The sequence below is a fragment of the Pleurodeles waltl genome, chromosome 1_2, assembly GCF_031143425.1.
Source record: "Pleurodeles waltl isolate 20211129_DDA chromosome 1_2, aPleWal1.hap1.20221129, whole genome shotgun sequence".
Classification (NCBI taxonomy): Eukaryota; Metazoa; Chordata; class Amphibia; order Caudata; family Salamandridae; genus Pleurodeles; species Pleurodeles waltl.
In genome coordinates this window covers 167,763,463-167,785,319 of record NC_090437.1, presented here as the reverse complement: position 1 = coordinate 167,785,319, position 21,857 = coordinate 167,763,463, and the positions used below count along the sequence as shown (strand labels likewise).

At 42.1% G+C, this 21,857-nt stretch overlaps 1 protein-coding gene across 4 annotated transcripts in view; it reads right to left on the bottom strand.

The window, feature by feature from the left end:
- Positions 1-21,857, bottom strand: part of LOC138298826 (zinc finger protein OZF-like) — a 206,471-nt gene that overhangs the window by 91,357 nt on the left and 93,257 nt on the right. For all 4 annotated transcript variants that reach the window (XM_069236907.1, XM_069236906.1, XM_069236908.1 and 1 more), the window contains exon 2: positions 19,376-19,502. In XM_069236907.1, the coding sequence (XP_069093008.1) occupies positions 19,376-19,409 (34 nt within the window). In that variant the 5' untranslated portion in view covers positions 19,410-19,502. The remainder of the gene's footprint in view (positions 1-19,375; positions 19,503-21,857) is intronic.

Genomic DNA, 21,857 nt, shown 5'->3' with positions numbered 1-21,857 from the left:
TCATTCAAACATTGTCCGAAAATTACATTAAAAGTAAACAGCTGCTCTATACCTTTATTATTGACAGTGGTACGTCGATAAGATTTTTGCCTGAGCAGAAATACAATGAACTGTCTCCATTGCCCTGTCTCACACAGTCGAAGACTAAAGTGTATACATGAGCTGCATTGACACCACTTAAGAGACAAGGTTCTTATGTAGCAACCATGAGATATGTTGAATGCAAGGGGAATGGTTAGAGAAAGGGAAGCGAATTGGAGGTATCTGGTTGGCTGATGGAAGTTCAGGCAGTGGTTCAAGTAGGCAGGTTCACAGTTATGTATGACCTTGTATGCATGGGTCAAGAGCCTGAACTGGCATCTTTTGTGTTCAGGGAGCCAGTGGAGTTCCCTGAAGTCAGGTGATATGGTTCAGAATAAATCAGCGTAGATATATCTGCTGGTTGAAGACAACATCAGTTTGGATAAACTTGATACATATATACATATAATGGAAGGGAATTTGAAACACTCATCCCCAAGATCCATTTTGTGAATTATTTTGGTGATAATATTTTGAGTGATAAATCTATTTTGATGACTGTTGATGAATGTGTATATATGTCTTTTCTCCAAATGGTCCCCTCTAGGCGTGCTCCATTAAGTCGGTGCTCGTGTCAGGGACGGGCCAAACCCTGTAAACAGTTCTCCACTAAATGACAAAAAGTCAAACACGACACTCACAGGAATCCTTGAGTTTCTTCTTTATTCGTTAAACAAAGATCGATTTTACCCAACACCAATATAAAATCGATCTTTGTTTAACGAATAAAGAAGAAACTCAAGAATTCCTGTGAGTGCTGTGTTTGACTTTTTGTCATTTGGTGGAGATATATATATATATATATATATATACATATATATATATATATAGTCAACCAGATATGTCATCATGCTCAGTGTGTTCTGGGAAACTACATTTATGGGGTACAAAAAGATCATGTAGCCCAAATGTTGGCACTGAAAGTAAATTTCAAATGGATAATGTTGAAACCCCACTAAAACAAAGACTCGACTTACTTGATCGATTTATATACTCTACATATGATGATAGCACCCTTTTTGGCGACAGTGGGCAACTGACAAAATTGAACATAACTGAAGGAGGAGTATTTTCAGTTCACAAAAATCAGGTCCTGTCTGGAGATACAGAAAACCAACTTAAGTTGGATAGCCCCAATGAATAAAACCTTGGAATCCATTGCCCAATTGCTGTCCAAATTAGTTTGTGATTCTGAACAGAGTATACATATTAACTTGTTAATTTTGCATTATCCAACAGAGATGATGTATGTTTTCCACTTATCAATGAAAACCAATAAAGGGAATTAAGTTATTGGTCATTGTCACACAAATGAGTATAGGTTCCCCTTACTATTAAATGAAAAATCAATTTTCTTGCAAATTGAGCATGTGGATGTACTGCCTAATGGAGAGCCCCGAGAGAAAGTGGGGACTTGTAGTTCCTCCAATCCTTCTATTGCTGTAGAGTAATCTGACTAATAATATCCATTAAGAGCCCTGGAATTTGTACCTAATACAGTAGCAATTAAGTAAGTTCGAAATAAGGTTTAGCCATTGAAGGACACCAGACCAAATTTCTAAGAACCTGTGAATAACATGGATTTTTATGACCTTGATGAGTGTGTCCTATTATTGGTCAACATTGTTTCTGATCGGGTGAGCAAACCCTACTTACATAGATCAAGGATTCTGAAGATATTTTTTACTCCGCCAAAGTTAGCCAAAATAGCACCTAAGATTATTATTTTTGTTTCCTTTCCCAAACATAATGAATCATTATTGAATGGCCCTAATGTTTTGGTGCATTTTGAATCAAAGATTGTGGCAAGCAAAGAAGTTATTTCTATCAATGACCTTAGTCGTACCAGCTACAACATACATGAAATTCATGAACATGCCTTTAAGAATAAAGAACGACTGGCAGGAGGTCAAGAGAGACCTTCCTTTTATTTAAATATCCTTAATAATATTTTCAAAGAGAAGATCAAGTATAATCAGACACATTACAGTAATATATCAGATATATTTTTGTCCTGTCTCATCCGGGGTCAGCAGTTCATAACCCATAACACATTATTCCAAGACAGAGTCCGAGCATCGATATGTGTGTGACGTGAGTTTCAATACTTACCATAAAAGGAATTTAGGGAGAGCATGACGCAAAGATAGCAGTCTAATAGCCAGTGTATAAATACACATAAACATATCAAAAACAGTGGAAACCTAGAACAATAAAAAATAGAAGAAGCAAACTAACAGTGAGTTGAGAGTGGTTAAGTCTATTAAGTTCAAAACAGGAGGATGAGAGTGGTGACGGGGCAAGTGTGGCTAGGGGAGGCGGAGGGTGGAACCACCCCGTGTTTATATCACATGCACAATATGCAATCATTCAGTGCACAACATGACTCAAAGTGACGCTTCCTGAGTACGGCACACACACCGCTTTGGCATCCCAATCTATCAGGACCTTCGCACTCAGCAGAAGTTTCAATGTCCCTATTATGCACCAAGTGGGGCAGTATACTCATCTTCGTCAAAGCATACGTGCCATAAAAGGTAGTCGCAGTGAGCACTAGAAGGTCAAGCATCCTTTTAAGGATTACAACACTACTTCAAGATTGCCCTCCTGCACAGCCTCTAGAGTATGATAGACCTGTATGCCGAACTACCTAAAGGCCAAAGGGGCCTAATTGACCTCAGGCGTCAACGATGCAGGCCACATCATGGCGGGAGTCACCAGAAAAACATGCATCTTTGATAGGTTCACCCTCAGGCCCGAGAGCTAACCAAAGCTATGTTGGAGTTAAAACATAAACAAAACTTGTGTGGTCATGATGGCCACATATATTAAGAGGTCATCAGCATATAGTTAGATCGGGTGTTCGGTGTCACCCGTCCTCGAGTGTGGCAAAATTCTGCAAATGGTTTGATGGCAAGAATGAACAGCAGTGGGGACAACAGACATTCCGGCCTAGTCCCCATACAGACATCATAAGAGGACGATATAATCTGACCTGCGTGGACCCGGGCAGTGGGATTAGTGTATAAAATCTGAACTCAGGCCACACATGATGCTCCCAGCTGCAGCCTTTTCAGGACTGCGGTGAGATATTCCCAGCTGACAGTATCAAATGCTTTCTCCAGGTCCACAGCCAGCAAGCCACCCCCAGACTCCTTGAATGAACGGGAGACAAACAACACTAAGTGGAGACTGCGTAAATTAAGGGAAGTGCTATGTTGGGGAATGAATCCACACTTGTTGGGGTGAATTAGTGTTGGCATATGAGGGAGAAGTTGCATAGCAAGGATCTTACTCAATATTTTAAAGTCCATTTTCAACTTGGATAACATGTGGTACACCATAGTATGCGCACCCTAGGCAGCCATCTTGGGGAGAGGGTTGATCACTGTGTCTAGTGTAGTAGCCAGGAGTTCCACTTTACTCAGGGCCTTATTGTACATGGCCGCCAGGCGCGGGGCCAATGATGCAGCAAAAGCGGAGTAATATTCCACTGGGAGCCCATGTGGGCCTGCTGCCTTGCCATGGGCCATTTCTCTGACTGCACCTTTTACTTCCTAGGTCGCAAGTCTTCGAGTGTGGGAGAGAAGGATAAAAACCGCAACTACAGAGTGGTAAGGAAAGCTTGTATTTCTCGACTGGCGGCATCTGGGCGTTTCCCATAGAGCTGTATATAATAATCACGAAACCCCCGGTTTATCTCCACTTGGGAAGAGACCTGCCGCTTTTCAGGGGCTGTCACTGAGACTATAGGGTTGCAGCAGGACTCAGGCAAACTAACCAAGCCAGCAGCCTGCCGCTTTACCTTACTCCTCATGAGCCCTGCCAATGTAGGCCTTGTAATTTTGACACCTGAATTTCTCCTGCAAAAAACATTGTACCTTTCCCTGGCTTCAGCCAACTGAGCCCTCATGTTAGGGTTAGCATCAATTTGATTACCTAGGTCGTGTAGGGTTCCATTCAACATTACTATCCCACAGTCCAGCTCTCTTCAGAACGCCACAGATGATCCCATGCAGTGACTCCAAATGACAACTTTAAATGCCTCTCATTTAACAAGGTAATCCGAGGTTGTGTCTGCGTTAAGTGCAAAGCAGTCTGAGATGGCCTCCTATAGGCCATCCCAATAGGTACTTTCCTCTAGGACCACAGAGCAAAGCCGCCATGTGGGCACCACCGTCTTAGGGGCATTTAATCAGATCCCGAGAAGAGCAGACTATGGTACGAGATGGTGCGCCCAAGATATTTGGTGTGATTAAAGAGTGCGCAGATTTCGGCCCCAAATTCCTCTCATATGTACGGCTCCTTTATACAGACCTGTCTGCGACAGTCATAGTGGCAGGCGCAGTGTTGAGCCCCTTCCTGATCACTAGGGGGACAAGGCAAGGTTTCTCCCTCTCCTCGCTCCTCTTTACAGTAGCAGTGGCAAAGATGGGAGGGTTACCAGAGAACTGTTCTGAAACCAATGCGCCCTCAGAACCTGGGGGCCAATGAAGACATCCATGACTGTGGCCTACACAGGGGGTTAGGTGCCTGGCTGCAGGTATCTAGACATTGGCTGACATGCTGATGATTGGGGGGAGGTGGATGGGGGGGCGCTGGCTTGTAGAAGTTGGTATCTCTATTGTTTTCACTTCATATCTGTGTCTCATTTCCACATGCATAATGTTATGTATCAATCCTACGTCGGGTCCTCTAGGACCTCAGATGACATGTCGGTGTATAAAACCCAATAAAGTCTGATCGAAAAAAAAGAGTGGGCAGAGGGGTGCAGAGCACAGGACCTTATCCAAACAGACATGGAGTGCATATAAACTTGAATAAAATGAAAAATCCCTGTCCCCAACAAGTCCTCTAGGGACCCAGCACGCCGTCAGGCCCGGAATCCCATTACTACTCTATGGGCTAAAGCCCATGGCAATGAAGGGGAGGAGTGATTCAAGGAGGTGTCAGCTACACATTTATAACCCCTTAGAAGAATTAGATCTCAACCAGTTGGAGAACCTATCTGAGTCGATAGGTGGGTGGAAAATGCCGGTTGGTCTTGGTTGGGGGCATATACACTTCCCAGAGTCAAGAGCCTCCCAACAAGACTTTCTTCCACTAGAACATATGTACAATCCCTATAAACATGTGACTAGAGAACTTCAAAGGGTACAACCCTGCAAACCCAGATCAGATCACCCCTGGACTAAGCTGACTATCCAACAGTGAATACCAGTCTCCTCCAAAGCCGTCAGAGGCGGTGCTGTTTTCATCAGTGAGGGATGTCTCTTGTAGGAGGGCTATGTGTACTGTCTGGCATTTAAGGAACATATATATTTTGTGCCGTTGTGCCGTTGTGCAGCCGTACCCTTGCCTCTTATGTTCCAGGTTAGAAGTTAGGAGTTTCAGCTCCACATGTGCCATGGGTCTGGCCATGTACCGGCAGCTGATCCAGAAGATCCTCCCCTGGATCCAACCCCTCCACCTTCTAAGGAGACATCAACCCAAACTCCAGAACACACATAACAATAATACAAACTCAAAATTCCCTGACCCCAGGGTGATCTGGCAACGGCCAGTCATCCAAACTTATGGCCTTATTGCGAGTTTGGCGGTCATGAGACTACAACCCTGGCGGTCGAACTCCAAGGAGACCGTCGCCACCGCCAGGATCACGGATCACAACGGGTTGGCAGCGGTCGAAAGTCGTGGTCAGCCAAGGCGTGCTGAGTTCAGCACCGCTGTGCTGAGCACGACTTTCCTTTCCCCCAGCCTTTCATGGCAGGACCCCTGCCACGAAAATGCTGGCGGAAAGGCACTGCTGGGGTCCACAGAGGGGTCCCTGCACTACCGACTACCATGTCTTGGGCAGTGCAGGAGGGTGGCCCTGCCCAGCACCCTCGGAATGCGCACTGTCTGCTTCAGATTCGTCAAACGGTGCCAAAGATATAGCCAGGTCAAAAAATGCTTTTTCTACTATTAAATTTAAAATAATTGAAAATTATATTATAAATTATAATTCATATTTTAATAATAGTTTTAGTTTATATATGTGTAAATAAACATACACACACATATGTGAGTTTTTTTAATTAAGTAGATATTTATAAATATGTTTTATATTATTTAAATATATTTAATTTATATTATTTTACTGTTAAATGTTAATATATTTAATGTTTACTATTTTTAACTATATATACACATTTTAAAAAACAATACTTTTGTATATATTTTTCAATATTTGTGTAAAACGATATTTTCTTCGGATAGTTTTGTATTTTCAATTATAAGTATAGAATAACTATATTTTTGTGCACAATATTTTGTCATGATATTTTTGTATCACGATATTTAGGGTTTCAATATTTTGTCAGTGAACCAACTGGGCTATCACCGGCTGTGAAGGGCGGCTAGAGGCAAAGGGCTGCACCAGGGCCCAGTATGCATGGTCCAGCACAAAGAAGGGAGAAAGTTCCATTGGAGCCACCAGTGCCTTTCAGTAGACCCACAATGCACACATTGTTCCTTCTGTTGCAGCCTTCAGTGCCCTCTGCTCTATATTCCAGAATTTTCACTCAAGCAGTAAGGTCTGTTAGCTGAGTCTACAAGATTCACTGGGCAGATTAAAGTTCCCCCACCCCTACTTCTGTTTGTTCGACCCTGTTTGTCATATTTGCAGTGGTCGGCCCTCAAGAGGCTTACTTCTTCCTCAACAAATCAGATCTGTATTTGCAGTGAGGCCTTTGGATCCACAATCACTGCAAGAATTTTATCCAGTGCCTGCTGGAGTGCTGGAAGCACGTCGTTGTCCTCAATCCCTGAAGGTGCACATTCTGAAATGGATGGATCGCGGTGTGCAGGTCTGCTACAGCACAGCCGCGCACTGGGCCGCCGTCACAAAGGAAGGCACCACCTCACTAGTCCCACTGGGTCGTCTGGCTGCATTCTGCACCCAACAAGGAAGAGTATGGCGCCCAGGATGCAATCGGGCCACCAGGCTTTGAGCAGCGGCGTGGCCACAGCAGTCGGGCCAAAAATCAGCAAGTGCGGTCTCAGCGACTGTTGCGCCCCCAGGCAGCTCTTTAGTGTGTGCCTCCCTTGCTGCTCATCGATAACTGGTGGAAAGGCAGCTGGAGACTATGTAGATATCCAGGATGAGGTAGATTAGCAGCATGGTGCAAGGCAGCTTCCCTCTAGCACGTCTGCTCCACCATCTTGCGTGGCCATGCCCCACAAGAGACACTTTCCTCTGGTTCAAGGGGAGAAATACCAACAACTTTTGGAGAAAGGAAAAATTATAACAGTAACGCTAAGGCAGTGGAAGAAATGGTCATAACTAAAGCAGTTCATGGTAGATTAATTTATAAAAATATTAATGATACTGGCTCAACAGTAACACAAGACTGGAATTGGATTGTGACAGTAACAAACCCAAGCAATCAAGTCTCGAAACCAACCTCCTAGAGTTCCTCATGATGATGTGATTAACTGTTAAGTGTAGAATACTGCTGGTCTAAGAGGCAACTTGACATCAGTGGCGGCTGCCACTGAACAGGGGTGGCGAGGCAGGACATGGGGCGAAGGGACGGGGTGGGGGGCATTTTAAATAAATAAATACATTTTATTTTTTTGAAACACTTACCTTTGAGGAGAGACGTGTTTGTCTCTCCTCCGTCCCCTTCCTCTTCCCAGCTGCACAGGCTCCCAGCCAATCACGATGCTGTTGATTGGCCAGAGCAGCCTGCTTCGCCGCTCAGACTGGGAATGGGAACCTGGGCATGTTCTCTATCTTGCTGTGCTATACAGCCAGGTAGAGAACATGCAAAGTGCGCATGTCTTCTTGGCCGGCCCAAAATGGCCAACCAAACATACATGCGCACTTAGTGTGCACATAGCCCTCATCCGGCCCCCTCCCACCAGCCCAGCCCTTCCCCGCACTACAAGGAAAAATAAAATGATAATAAGGTAGTGTACATTATCATCATTTTATTTTTTCCTTTTTGGTAAATCCAGCGGGTGACGCTCTCCGCCTTAGCAGAGGAGCCACCCCTGCTTGACATTTGACAAATCAAAGCTGAAAGAGAAAGATATTACAGCCATTGCCTTACAGGAAACATGGCAAAGATGTAGTGATGAATGATTTTGTGTTGGAAAATCTGAATGCAGCAAAGAGGAGCCAGAGATCTAACACTTATGGTGGCAGGAAAAAAATATATTGAGAGTATAAGAATCTTCAAGGAATTCCCTGACTTGTTAACCATCAAAATGTCAAGTTCAATGCTTAAATACGGCAAAAGAACTATAATGCTAAAGATCTAATAATTATAAACACGTACTTCCCACCAAATAAACCACAGAAAAATCAATTGAAACAGATGGTTCTCCTTTTGAGAGTATTAGCTCAAAGTTTCCAATGGCTCCCATTATAGCGTTTGGCGATTTTTTTTTGTAAACAGCTTTTTTGGCATTTAAAACATGGCAACATGTTCTCATATCAATGAATGTCTCAAGAGCAGAAAACATAAATCAGTGTAGAAATCAACAGTATCTGGGGACCATTCACACATAGTTTTTTCAGTGGCTGCCTTTCCCCCATTCATTGTATGTACCCATACTTCTAGCAGCTGTGATTCCGGAGTAGGCAGGTCGCTAATTTTAGTACATGGTCCCTTTTGTTCTGGGTAAGTTTAGGCGTAGTTTTAGGCTACGAGGTTTCTCAGCCGGAATACCATGTCATAAGTTTAAGAGAGTCTGGGTTAATGCTAAGGAGGAATTCGGGGGGAAATAATGAATAACCAATGAATATTTGCAAACACAGATAATAAAAAAAGTCCCAGGGGCTAGATCTTGGGTGTCTTAGTGTATAGAGCTGGAGGGGGGAGCAGTCGGCAGGCACTAGCATCAGAAGTGTGCCCAGTTAGCCCAGGTGTTCGTGGTTCAGGTCCATGTGGGGGAGCAATGGTGCATCCAATACAATAATCTAAGTCCTGTCAGGCGCTGGTTTATGGTGCACAGATCCCTTCGCAGGATAGGGTGAGTCGGCCTCTCCCATAATTAGCCCTGGTCATGTCGGATGCTGTCCCTGACACCACCCAACTCTGCTCCTCGCCCTTCGCTCTCCTCTTCTCCGTGCTCTAATTCAATCTGTTCAGAAGCCGTGTCCCCATCTGCGTGTTCCCAGATCTCCAGTATCTCCACACACGCGCTATAGGACATCTCGGGACTCCCCGGGCATCCTTTCGGCGGTGTATACTTTCTTGAGCCCTAGCCCATGTGGTGACATCCCTTGCCCATACTTCCACCACCGGTCTTGTCCTTGGCTTCCATGTCAGTGCAATCTTGCACTTGGAAAATGCGAGAGCTAGATCCAAAACTCTTATGCCGACTTTGCGCGTTTTGGGTCAGGAAACACTCTGCACGAGGCAAATTTCTATTGTGCAGGGCAGGGCGTGCCGTATGGAGATGAAGTAGTACCGCAGTCTAATAAATCTGAAGTGTTGGCAACCCCTTTCATGTGACTAAAATCAGGATCAGGTAATTGGCATCTGGGGCACTCCCGGCCTTCACCACCGTATATAACCTGTAGCCTGTACGGAGTGAGATAGGTCATGTGTAGGAAATTGAACTGTATACATGTCAATCTTGTGTTGCAGGAGATTTTCTTGGGGTAGGCTAGCATCCTGTCCGATTCCCCATCGGTGATTGCACAACCCAAGATGCCTTCCCATCTGGCTGTAACTGCCACCAATGGTCTCTGTCCCATATCAATCAGTGTCCTGTCAAACCTTGTCTCCTAATGCCGCGCTGAGCCTAGAGAGAGCAGTACTTGAAGTACAGTGTGCTGTGGGGGCTCCTCCCCTCCCATGTCCCATGAGCCTATGTACTACCATACTAATGCCTAATAAGTCACAAACTGGGGCAGCACATATTGTTCTAATAGCTTCTCCAATGGAATAAGGGCACTCATCTCAAAGCAATCTACCACTGTAGTCACTCCAGCTGTAGACCAGGCCTGAAACTGGGCTGCGATGATGCTGACCGGGATCCCATGTGGCAGTCCCACCAGCGGTATAGCCGGTGCATACAGTGGTTCCCTCTGTGTTCTCACTATGCTGTGGTGACAGCTATGCAGGGATAATAAGCTGCTCGGCTGTGGAATCAGCACATTGAGCATAATAGCTTAGCTAGTAAGAGTCACTGATGGGGTGCCAGTCCTAGAATGTCTAATGCGTTCCTGCAGGTCCCAACGTGCCATTTAGTTCGAATAGGAGTCTGTGTGGCCAATGTCAGGTGTGTGTGATGGGGTACCACCCAATTCGGGGTGAATAAGCCATGCTAGGAGCCCCCTGATTTGCCTTCCTCGTTGTGTGTGTTCGCTAAGTAGGTTTTGTAATCATGGCAACTTAATCTTTCTAATATGGTGTTATAGCGTTGTTTTGTTTCGAGGAAAAGCTGGTGATTGATTAGGTCAGGTCCCAAGGTGTTGTCAATTGTGTGACGTGTAATGTCTTGGATGTGTGGCTCTGTGTTAAGTTCCTTACTGATATCCACGGATTTCCCCATCCAATAGCTCCGGACTACAACTTTAAAGGCTTCCCATTCAAGGAGGATAGATGATGCTGTATCCCGATTGTTATCAAAATACTCTTTAATGGCTGTTTGTAATGTGTCCCTATAGCACAGGTCTTCTAGTGCTGCTGGTTGGGGGTGCCATGTTAGGATCACTAGCCTATCATCTATCAGCTGGAGCCCCAGGATCGAGGGGCTGTGGTCCGATACGGTGCACTCTAGGTATTCTGTGTACGTGGTGTATTGACTCAATCTCTTCGAGCAGAGAAACCTGTCCAGTCGTGTGTGTGTCACTCGACACCACGTTGTGTACTCCAGACATCTGCCAGCTCCCAATGTTGAAACCACTGTTTGAAGCGGTCACTATCCTATAGGGGAGTGCCTTTGGCAGAAAGGGTGCAGAGCAGTCTAGAAGTACATTAGTGATGCAGTTAAAATTCCCATGCGCTAGCAGGTCTCCAGCCAATAGTTGTCCTAGTGGGGCCGACAGGGACTGGAAGAATGGCAATTGATCATGGTTAGGAGCGTATATACTCCCCACTGTCACTACTTTCCACAGTAACCTGCCATTCACCAATACATATCGTCCCTCTATGTTAAACAACAGTTGTAGGGGTTTGAAAGGGTTTCCAGCTCTCACCCATATCAGCACACCTGGGCATATGTGGCGTAAGAGGTGGCATACAGTTGGCCACTCCGTCTACAGCGCAGTCGCTCCACCTCAACCCCCGACAGGTGGGTCTCCTGCAGCATAGTAATATGTACACCTCTGCACCTTAGGTATCTATGGATGTTGTGTCCTTTGGCTGCAGATCCCATTCCTCTCACATTCCAGGACATGTATATTAGCCCTGTGTTCCTGTTGGCAATAGCCCCCACCTGTCCCCCAGCCAGCTCCACAGCTCCCCCAGCCCTCACAGCAATAGCCTCCCAGAGACAAAACACAACACATGTCCTAACAACATTACCCCATTCCCAGGGCCGCATGGCAACAGCCGGCTGCCCAAATTTACAGAAACCAATAAACAGTAATAAGCTAGGCTCCACAAGACTCCTATGAGGGGTCAAATGGGAGGGTGCTGGAAAAGGTGAAGCAAAGTTTCTGGATCTGCTATGGCCAGGTATGGCGAGCTCACATGGGTCCAGTCTAGACCCTTGTCACAGCAGGCCATGGAGCTGCGGCATATTTATTTCACAGATCTGGACCCCGCCAGTCGCTCCAGTTGTCATGTGGAAAATCTTGGTGAAATTGTATCCCCTTCTCAAGGGTGCAGCTGTTGCTAGCCCACAACAGCAAAATCAGTTACCTGGTTTACCCCAGTGTCAGACAAGGTCCACAACCGATTATGGTGTCTCCACTGGCCAGCACTAAACCCTCTGATTCAGAGTCTGCTGACTGTTTGTCCGACAAGGATCCTAACTCCGATTCGGACCCCATCCGTGCCATGATTTCTGCTGCTGCCTGTAGGGCAGCCACCCGCCCTTGTTCCACCTCTGTTCTAGTTGGTTTCTTGGGGACGCTCTTGCTCCTGGCTTTCCGAGGTCTCTTCCTGGACCGGCAGTTGTTCTCTCTTTTCAAGAGGCTGTCATGGCTGATCCCCTGCTATAGTTGTCCAGCCAATCCCATGCTGACTGGCAGTCCTCACACAACTGAGTCTTGCTGTCAAGTAGGATCTTTAATTTTGCCAGAAACATAAGGGAGTACTTGATCCTCTCCTCTCTGTGTGCTTTTCTCACTTCCAAATAAGAGGCCCTTTTAGTCTGAACAGCATTTGTATAATCTGGAAACAGTAACATTTTAACATTACCAACAGTGTATGGGTTGTCCACCTATGCCCTCTCCAGTAGGGTGTCCCTATCCCTGAATTGAAGGAGCCTCACCATTACCGGGCAGGGTGGTCGGCCGAGGGCCAGCGGCTGTGCGGGCACTCTATGTGCACCTTCAAGGGCAAAGAAGGGTGTCAAGTGAGTCCAGGCAACCTCCGTCCTGATCCATTGTTTGAGATAGGACACCATGTCGGTGCCCTCTGGAAGGCCCACTATGCAGACATTGTTCCGCCAACTGCGGCCCTCTGCATCTTCGGCCCTGTGTTCCAGCTTGCGTATTCTGTCCATCAGTGCCACAACTTGCCATGCTAGTCTGCCAGTCTAATTAAGCACTTAGCACTTTACAATATTATAGGATTATACCTGTATATGCCATGCCCCATCGACCAGGTCTTAGGACATGGCAATGGTTTGATGCACATGATGTAACCTGCTCACATCGTCATTTTACTATGTGTTTGCATTTTGCACTGTTTTTGGCAACTGAGGAGGATTGTTTCAGGTAATGATCCTGAAATAAGAAAGAGGATGCTGTATAGACTGGCACACTGAGAAAGTCGTATCTGTTATTAATATAAACAACAGTTTACTAAAATTATAATAACAGATGATAGTTGTTTCTGTATTACATTGTTGTTGTTCTTTTCCTTTTTTTACCTGGTTAATTAATTAACTAAATGTTTAGACAAGATATTAATTTTATGATAATATTTCCGGCATTTCTTAATTGTTTTTAGTATACGTTTAAGCTATGTTTCAGTGCTCTACTAGTCAAAATCAAAACATAAATAAATAAATTAAAAAAACTTTCTTGATTCGAAAATCAGACGAGCAACAGTCAACACTGGAACCTCTACTTTTCAAAAGAAAACTGTGAGCAGGAAAAACTCTCCAGATTTTTGAAGAACCTTGCCGAAGCCTTTAAGTCTTCCACACAGCTCAAATGAAAATGAAAATGTGCATAGGCTTCCTAATTCTAAGCAGAAGAAAACATTTTTGGAAGGGTCCTGTGGAAAAAAGAGCATCCCAAAGACAAAAACACAGTTATTGTGAGGGTCAGAGATCAGAAAGTTTTTGATGTATCAGGACTTCAGCAACAATGCCTTCAAGTTTCAATGAAGTCAATGATGAGATCCAATAACTTGAAATATGTCATGACTTTTGAAAACTATTAAGTAGTAATAACTAATGTATTGTGAACTCTGTTTCTGCTGTGTCCCTGTTTACTCCAGTGTTTCAGCACCCATACGTCTGGATTATTTACTGTGGTTTCAATTGATGGCAATATTTTGGTGACTTTAATAACAAAGTCCATCCTTTTCTTTTCCTATTTTTGCTTCCTTTTTATAACTTTCCCTCATAAATTCCTTTACATATTTGCTGACCTTTTTTGCAATTTGTTGTCAGAAGTGTTTAAATCAGTGCACATTACAAGTCAGAACTCTCAGTTACATCTTATGAATCTGGGGCTAATAGCCAACTGAGTTACAGTATGAGCTCGATCTCTAATAATGATCAAGGAGCTTCCACAAGTTTTATACGAGAAGCTAAATGATACCGATTAGGTAATAAAATATTTTTTTTAGAACAGATTGCCCCAAGACAAAGAGGAGAACACGTAGAGGCAAAGGTAAAAGCAAAAGGGGATATCAACAAGGACCTAGTTACGGGAGTACAAACCCGGGCTGCCAAGATGAAGTCTCAGAACAACTGACATTGTGTCCTCACAATATGGATACAGTGTATAACAGCACCCAAAATGCTAACATTTCTATTGTAAATCTATCTGATTACAGATTATCAGATGTACAAATAAATGCACTGAGCAAAGGACTGTCTAGGTATTGCAATATGACACAGGTCCATATAGATATTTTCAGGTTTTGCATCAATTGAAATTAAAGAAAGTTTTTTTGTGAGAACACCAATAGACAACAAGTTATGCAAACTCAATCATTACCTAGTGAACATACAATAAAAGATTTAGAAGACATACAAATGTTGCCTTCTCTTGAAAATACAGACTTTGGGGATGTAGATAGACAACAATTGTTGGATGATCTGCAAATTAAGCAGGATTTTATGATTTATAGTGACCTTAAACCTAAATCCAAGTTTGTACCTACTTTGCCCGTCGATAATGTCATAGACTCTTTTGGGAAATTAGTCAAAAATGATCTCAATAGGCTAGAAACAAGGATTGGAACAGGTAAATCACAAATATCACACAATATAACTAAAAAGGAAAAAGTATCCTTACAAGACTTAGGCGAAAATCTCAATTTAGTGGTGAAAGAAGCTGACAAAGGTGGTAATATAGTCATCTTAAACAGATGCGACTATGTCAAAGAGATCAATCGACAACTAGCTGACACTATGCATATGAGAAATTAAAAGGAAATCCTATGGACAAAATTGTCAAAAATCTGGAGATTTTACTACATAAATGGCAGGACGAATGTTTGCTAACTGATTTGGAGTATAAATATATTCTTAATCAACATCCAAAAGCTCCGTGCATTTATGTCTTACCTAAAATCCATAAAAATAACACACAGCCACCGGATAGACTTATCATATCAGGGATCAGTGGTCCTACTGAAAGACTTTCGGAGTACATTGGCAGATATTTACAACCCTTAGTTAAAAACTTACCATCTTACTTACAGGACACAAAAGATGTTCTCACGAAATTAGAAGATGTAACATGGTCACCTGAGATGATCTGGGTATCTATGGATGTAGCATCTCTGTACACATGTATACCCAAAATTAAGGGTTTGGAAGCTGTACGTTTTTTTCTTTCTAGTTGCTCAGCCTCACACTTCGAACACACCAATATGTTACCGAAGATGATTGAATTTACACTAGACAACAATGTCTTTGTTCATGAAGGTGAATGGTTCCGTCAAGCCCAAGGTGTAGCAATGGGCTCGCGACTTTCACCATCATATACCAACCTATATATGGGTCTATATGAAAAAGTACATATTTAGCAAAGGGGACCACCAAATCTGACTGAGCACATTTTCTTTTGGGGACGTTATATAGATGATATACTACTTATTTGGACGGGAACAACAGCCTCTTTGCTAGAATTCTGTGATTATGTCAATGTAAATGATGTTCACATAAAAAGGACATATGAATATAGCAAGGACTGTATACCTTTTTTGGATCTAGAGATTTACATTAGTGATCATACTATTCAAACTAAAGTCCATCGGAAACCAACTGCATGCAATGCCTATTTACATGCATCCAGTAGTCATCCCAAGTCCCAAATATCTGCCATTCCATGTGGTGAAATGATCAGAATCAATAGGAACTGTAGTCAGTCTTAATTACTGGAAACTGAGTTGAAGATTTTGGAAAATAGGTTCCTCCAAAGGGGTTATTCCAGTAGATTATTGGCTATGTCTAGAAACAAGGTGAATAACATATCTAGGGCCTCTATTATGAGAGGTAATTATAGATGTCTATCACAACCATTGCAGGGATCCATTTCTTTTTGTACTTCTTACAGTCAAAATAATTACAACATTTATAAAATTCTTTACAAACATTGGAATGTGTTACATACTGATCCCACTTTGTCAAAAAAGTTTACCATCTAAACCTAATATGATTCATAGGAGTGGTACAACAATTAGAGATTTTATATGTAAGAGCTTTCTTCCTCCTATCAAATAGAACACTGGCACTTGGCTTCCCCATAAGATCAGTGGGTTTTACAAATGTGGACACTGTAATATGTGTCACATTGAATTACATAAAACCATGGACTTTAGTTTTAATGGGAGCTACAGATACAAGATCAATTCTTTTATCAATTGTAACACCAAATATGTTGTGTATTTATTGGTATGTGATTGTGGAGAAATATATGTGGGGAGTACCACCAGGCCACTCAAAGATAGAATACAGGAACAAATGCGATCGCTACGAAATTATGACCTTTCATCGCCTTTATTCGTCACATGAGTGAGAAGCATGCTGCATTGGAAATCCCATCATTCAAATATATGGGCATTAGCCATACCCCAGCACATCCTAGAGGAGGGGATAGGATGCTGTATCTGAGGAAAAATTAGGCTAGATGGATCATTAAATTGCATTCAATTGATAAAGGTATTAATACAGATGATGAATTGCATCACTTTTTATGAAACCTCTTGATTATCTATATTCTAGAACATGTAGGCTTATAATCAATCTCATTCCAAATGTTCAATTACTTGATGTACACTCATACCTTCTTTAACTTATACTGGTACGTTAATAATTTGTATAAGTCAAATTACATTTAACTTGTCTCTTTGGAACTCTCCTGTACAATCGTTTTCATTCTATGTATTTACTGCTATCCATTTTTATTTTTATTATGTTTTTTAAAGCACTCAGGTTCTGTGGTATTTGAATACCAATGGAGGATGTTTTGATTTCTTTTAGGTTATATGTTAGTGATTTTTCTTCAAACTTCTTCTTATTATTTATTTTGTTCATCAGAGGGCATCTAATTATTTTTGTAGGCAGGTTATCCAACGTTATTAATTATTTCCTACAATTTGCCTTACATTGTTCCTTTGACTGTTGTTAATATGAGCCATTATAAAATGGCCATCGTAGAAATTGTACGCTTGACCAAAATTTACACTTCGATCTTTTTTATTTATAACGCACCAGTCATTTTCTATACTCTACTGCTGTGGAGTTGATTTTTACTTTTTGGTGCCTACCTTTTTTTCTGTTATATTATACGTTTTTCCCTTCTAACTAGTGCACGTTGAGCCATTACAAAATGGCTGCTGTAGACACCTCACGCTTTACTCTGGTCTGCTTGATTGCACGTTTTAACAAACAGACCGCTGATTGGCCAGTTTCCCTTTTAAACTTGCTCGCGTCTAAGGACCGGGTTTCTCACGCATACCGGTGATTGCGTACACACAATCGTACTGGTTTTCACTTACTCCATGGAATATGTATCGCTAGAGGCGTACACAGTCTTACAGAGAGGTAGGATCTTTTTATGGTGATCCTATATGGGTTTTTTTTAGACTATACTTCCACATGTTATATTTTTACATGATAATACTTTTACTATTTGCAGATACAATAACACGACATTGCTTTATTGATTTTGGCACATATTATTTGCTTTTTGATGCATATTTTTATAGTCACTCAGTTGTATAGCCCTTTTTCTAGATTATGTTAGCAGGTCCTACATCATTTCATTCTTAGTATTACTTTACAGCATGGCTCACTGAGTAACTGGCTTTTGCTGTAGATTTAGGAATGATTATTTAAGGTATGTTCAACATCCTCCTTGGTATGTGTCCTTCTTTGTATAACCTTTTAATGTTTTATTACCAAACAATGGGTGTAACTTAATAAGAAATTGTTATTAGTGCTGCTCCTAGTTATTTACTCTACTGGTGTACACATGGGTGTCGCTTTATATTGAAGGGCCTCTTCTTGTGCACGGTGTTATGGTTGAATTTTCTTGGGACTCATGATTCATCTATATTTGCATGGCACACTGGATCACATGACACACTCATGCCGAATATTGGGTACAGTTCACTTGGGACTGGCACATACAAGTAACATTTTTTAACCATACTATACGGCTTCTAATATCATTTTTGTTCTCTTCAAGTTAATGTATTATCAGCCTTGAAAAAGTCCTGATTGGGGAAGAAACATGTGTCAGCTGTAAGCAGCACATGGGCTGAGAGTTGCCATCTTCAACGGATTAGTCTAGTACAGATTGGACTATTCAATACATATCACAAGAACTGGTATTTACTTCCTATTAGCGAACGTCTCACATACAGTGGACTCATTATTTCATTGTCAAATGGAATTTCATATGAATGGACACTAACTTTTTCATGCGTTTGGTGCATGAGAACTACTTTTTATTTTTTGGATCTCTTTAATCTTTCTTTCATTAACTATATATCCTGTATTCAATACTGATGTGTTTCTTTCTTTCCATATGGCATTGTCAGTGATATTAAAACTTTCACTGATGATATTATATTGGCAACACCCATTTTTGATTATATGCTTTGATGTTGTTTCCTTTTATAAACTCTGTTCTGAATTACATCTCTACATATTACTCCCATTAGGTACTATATTAAGTACAGTTGTTTTGCATATGTCTTTGAGTGCTCCACTATTATCGAACTATTCACATTACAGGTGTGTCTGTGAAACCGTCACAAGGAAATGTAGATACTGGGGGTGATGGGGTGGTGGAGAGGATCAGTATTTACCAATTTCTACATGTTTTTCACTAGGTAGGCTCACTTTTCCCAAGCAAATTCAGATAGGTTTATTCTAGTGAAAGTTGCAAAATTTGTGGGTTTGATTCCTGGACTTCTAATCCCGATACAATTGCAAACCCTGAATTAGAGCCTAATCAGGATTGCCTGTAATGAGGGTTTTAGTAAACTTCTAAGCCTCAGGTGTTGCAGCAACATAGTATGTTTAAGAATATTGTGTGTTTAAACTTATGTAGTCAATTAATTATGTAGAGCCTTTCAACTAGTGCTGAATTCTAGCTATGTGTATTGATTTTAGTTGCCCTATATTCCGACCCTTCCACCCTATCTTCCTCTTGCTTTAACTGGATATTCTGGCTTCTTCAGCCCTGCTCTTTCTTTTAAGATTCAAATATTTGTGTACAATGCATAGGACAGCAGACTAGTTTTTCCCTTATAATTTAAAAATTATTCGGCTGACAAAAGGACTATGTATTTGAAGAGTTTGGAAAATCTACTGTAACCTATTAAAATGATTGTGATCTATTTAAAAATAAGACAAAGAAAAACTGAAAGATGCTTCACATTCCATCTGATGCACTGACTTAAAAGGTAGTCAAAACAAAGCACATTACCCAGCGAAGTCAAGGCCTGGTGGATTTCCATCATCACATTTCTGTAAAGTTCTTTCTGCCACTTATGTAGAAGATTCCACTCATCTTCAGAGAAGCAAGCAACAACATCATGGAACGTAACTGGTGCCTGAAATAGTAATACACAATAAAGATATTATCATTTAAATTAAGCTGCTCTATCAACAAGTTTCCAGGTGCACAAAAAGACCTGTTTGTATGCCAAAATCCTGGTGAGAGTCAGTCAGACTTGCACCTTTCTGAGACTGGTGCCAACCTGAATAAGAATGCAATTTCAGACAGATATGTCAAATAACATAAATAGGAAACTCTAATAAAGCTCATTATGCCTTGAAAGCTTTGAAACAGGAGCTCGTCCATGTTTTAAATAAAGAACGACTAAACAGTGGTTTGTCCCTTAATACAGTGATCTTACCCATATCCATACTGTGGGCAGTGGTGACACATATACTGGGGAATTTAGATGCCAATGTCAGGGACCAGACAGGCTTGAGGCCTTGAAGTGAAGATAGCGATGATTACATTGCTGTCCCACCTAGTAGTCTGTTAACAGAAATCTAAATAGATCTTGCCAGATGAAAAACAAGCAGTTGCCTGAAAATCTATTAATTGAGGAGTAGGAAATCCCTGGAAGTAACAGCAAAATCCATGGATCTTAGAAAGAACAGCATCCAGAGTAGGTACTCGTAGACATTTTTCCAGAGGTCAAAATATATGGTGTGTGGTGTGTCGGAGGCCAGCATTCATGCCAATAGGATGGGAGCTGGAGTGGGGGATTGTAAGGTGGGGAAGCAAAGCAGATACATGTATTGGACATGGAGTCATGGAGTTAATCTGAGGGATTCATTCTATACTGCGTTCTAAATTAACCCCGTTGTCTCTAGATCTTACAATACTGTGTTATGCTTTATCTGATTCACTATCCCTCTACCGCACCCTTAATTAAGCCTTCTCTGCTTGCTATCACTACTTTTGGTGAGTGAGTAGTACAAAGGAAGTAACATGACTATTGAATTGGAATAAAATAGAATCTTAGGCCTCACAGTATCCTTATGGCTTTAGTCTCTTATCTGGACACATTAAGAGGGCTTAGAAATTGGCTCTGTTAAACTAGCAAGTGTTATAAAAAAATACTTGACAAAGACTCCCCATCAAGGTGTGCAATTCACTGAGGTGGCAAACACAAACTCTCAACCTACATCGCTTGACATGGGACAGTGGGAAAGTTTTAGTCATGATACTATGAGACTTGGCGTTCAATCATGGTTTCACCACTTGGCCAAAGTTTATGTTGATTAGGTCTCTGTAAGACAGAGCTCCTGCTGTCTCTTTGAGACGTGTTGTATATACTTTGTGGGCACTCCCCGAGAGCAGGGACCACTTACTATAGCAGTCCACAGGTTACATTTTAGCATTTGTTTTAGGAACCACGTTTTTCTTTGTTGAAAAGCAATTCACACGATCGGCTCCTGTTTTCACCAACTCCTAGATCAGCTTCATTTTTGTGAATAGGCCTGTAAATCTTGGTCTTATCTCGTCACATTTGCTGAGCATTCAAAGGCAGAGATCATATATCAGATGCTGTTTTCAGAGGGTGCCTTTTCTGTGCCCCCATAGCTGCTTGTTAGTTATTTTTATTCATACGTTCCCCATGCGGTGTGCGTGTAATGCAACGCTTCACCTCTGTGGCCATAGCAACCTCTGTGCACCGATAAAGAAAAGCATGGGTCACAGACAGATCTCCTGCCTGCCCTATCCTCAGCGAGACTCTGGAAGAGGTTTTTCCGGGCAACAGCAACTTGTTTTATTTGTCTTCACGCCACCATATGCTAGAATATAGTATATCCATCCCGATACATTGCTGCCACCTGCTGGGTGTGTGGTGTAGCAAATAGGCTAAGGCTTTGTTTTGAATCTGTCATTTCCAATTAAATTCCCTTTATTGTTGTGATTTGCATACGTTACATTTTATGTCTGGAAAAGATCTTAGAGTTTTCTGTTGCATACACTGACAGTCTGTGTCATTTTTATTTGCTTTCGAGCCTGTGCTTAATCCGAAAATTGGCACATCCTTAAATTACATCTCATGAATAAGTCTGTTTTAATTTTGTTAATTCTTCCTACGTTGACTGAAAGATGGTTCTGCTGCTTTTACCTACAACTTCCTTCTTTTGCAATTCTCTTTCTGTTTTTTTTTTTTAAAAAAAACCTTCTCACCCCTTTGCTGCTCCTCAGCCCCTTTCGTGTTGTGCTCGGCCTTGTGTGATTTTCCAGCTCCTGCTTTCTAGCCCCTGTGTTTCTACTCCAACTATGTACTCTGCACTCCATCTTGCTATTTTTCACCTTTGTTGTGTACTTTTGCCCCCGCCCTCCATGTTCCTTCTGTCCTGCATGTTGCTTTAGCCCTTCCCTGCTGCCCATGCTGCTCCCAGCCACTGCTTTTCTGCGTTCCTTCCCCACCAGC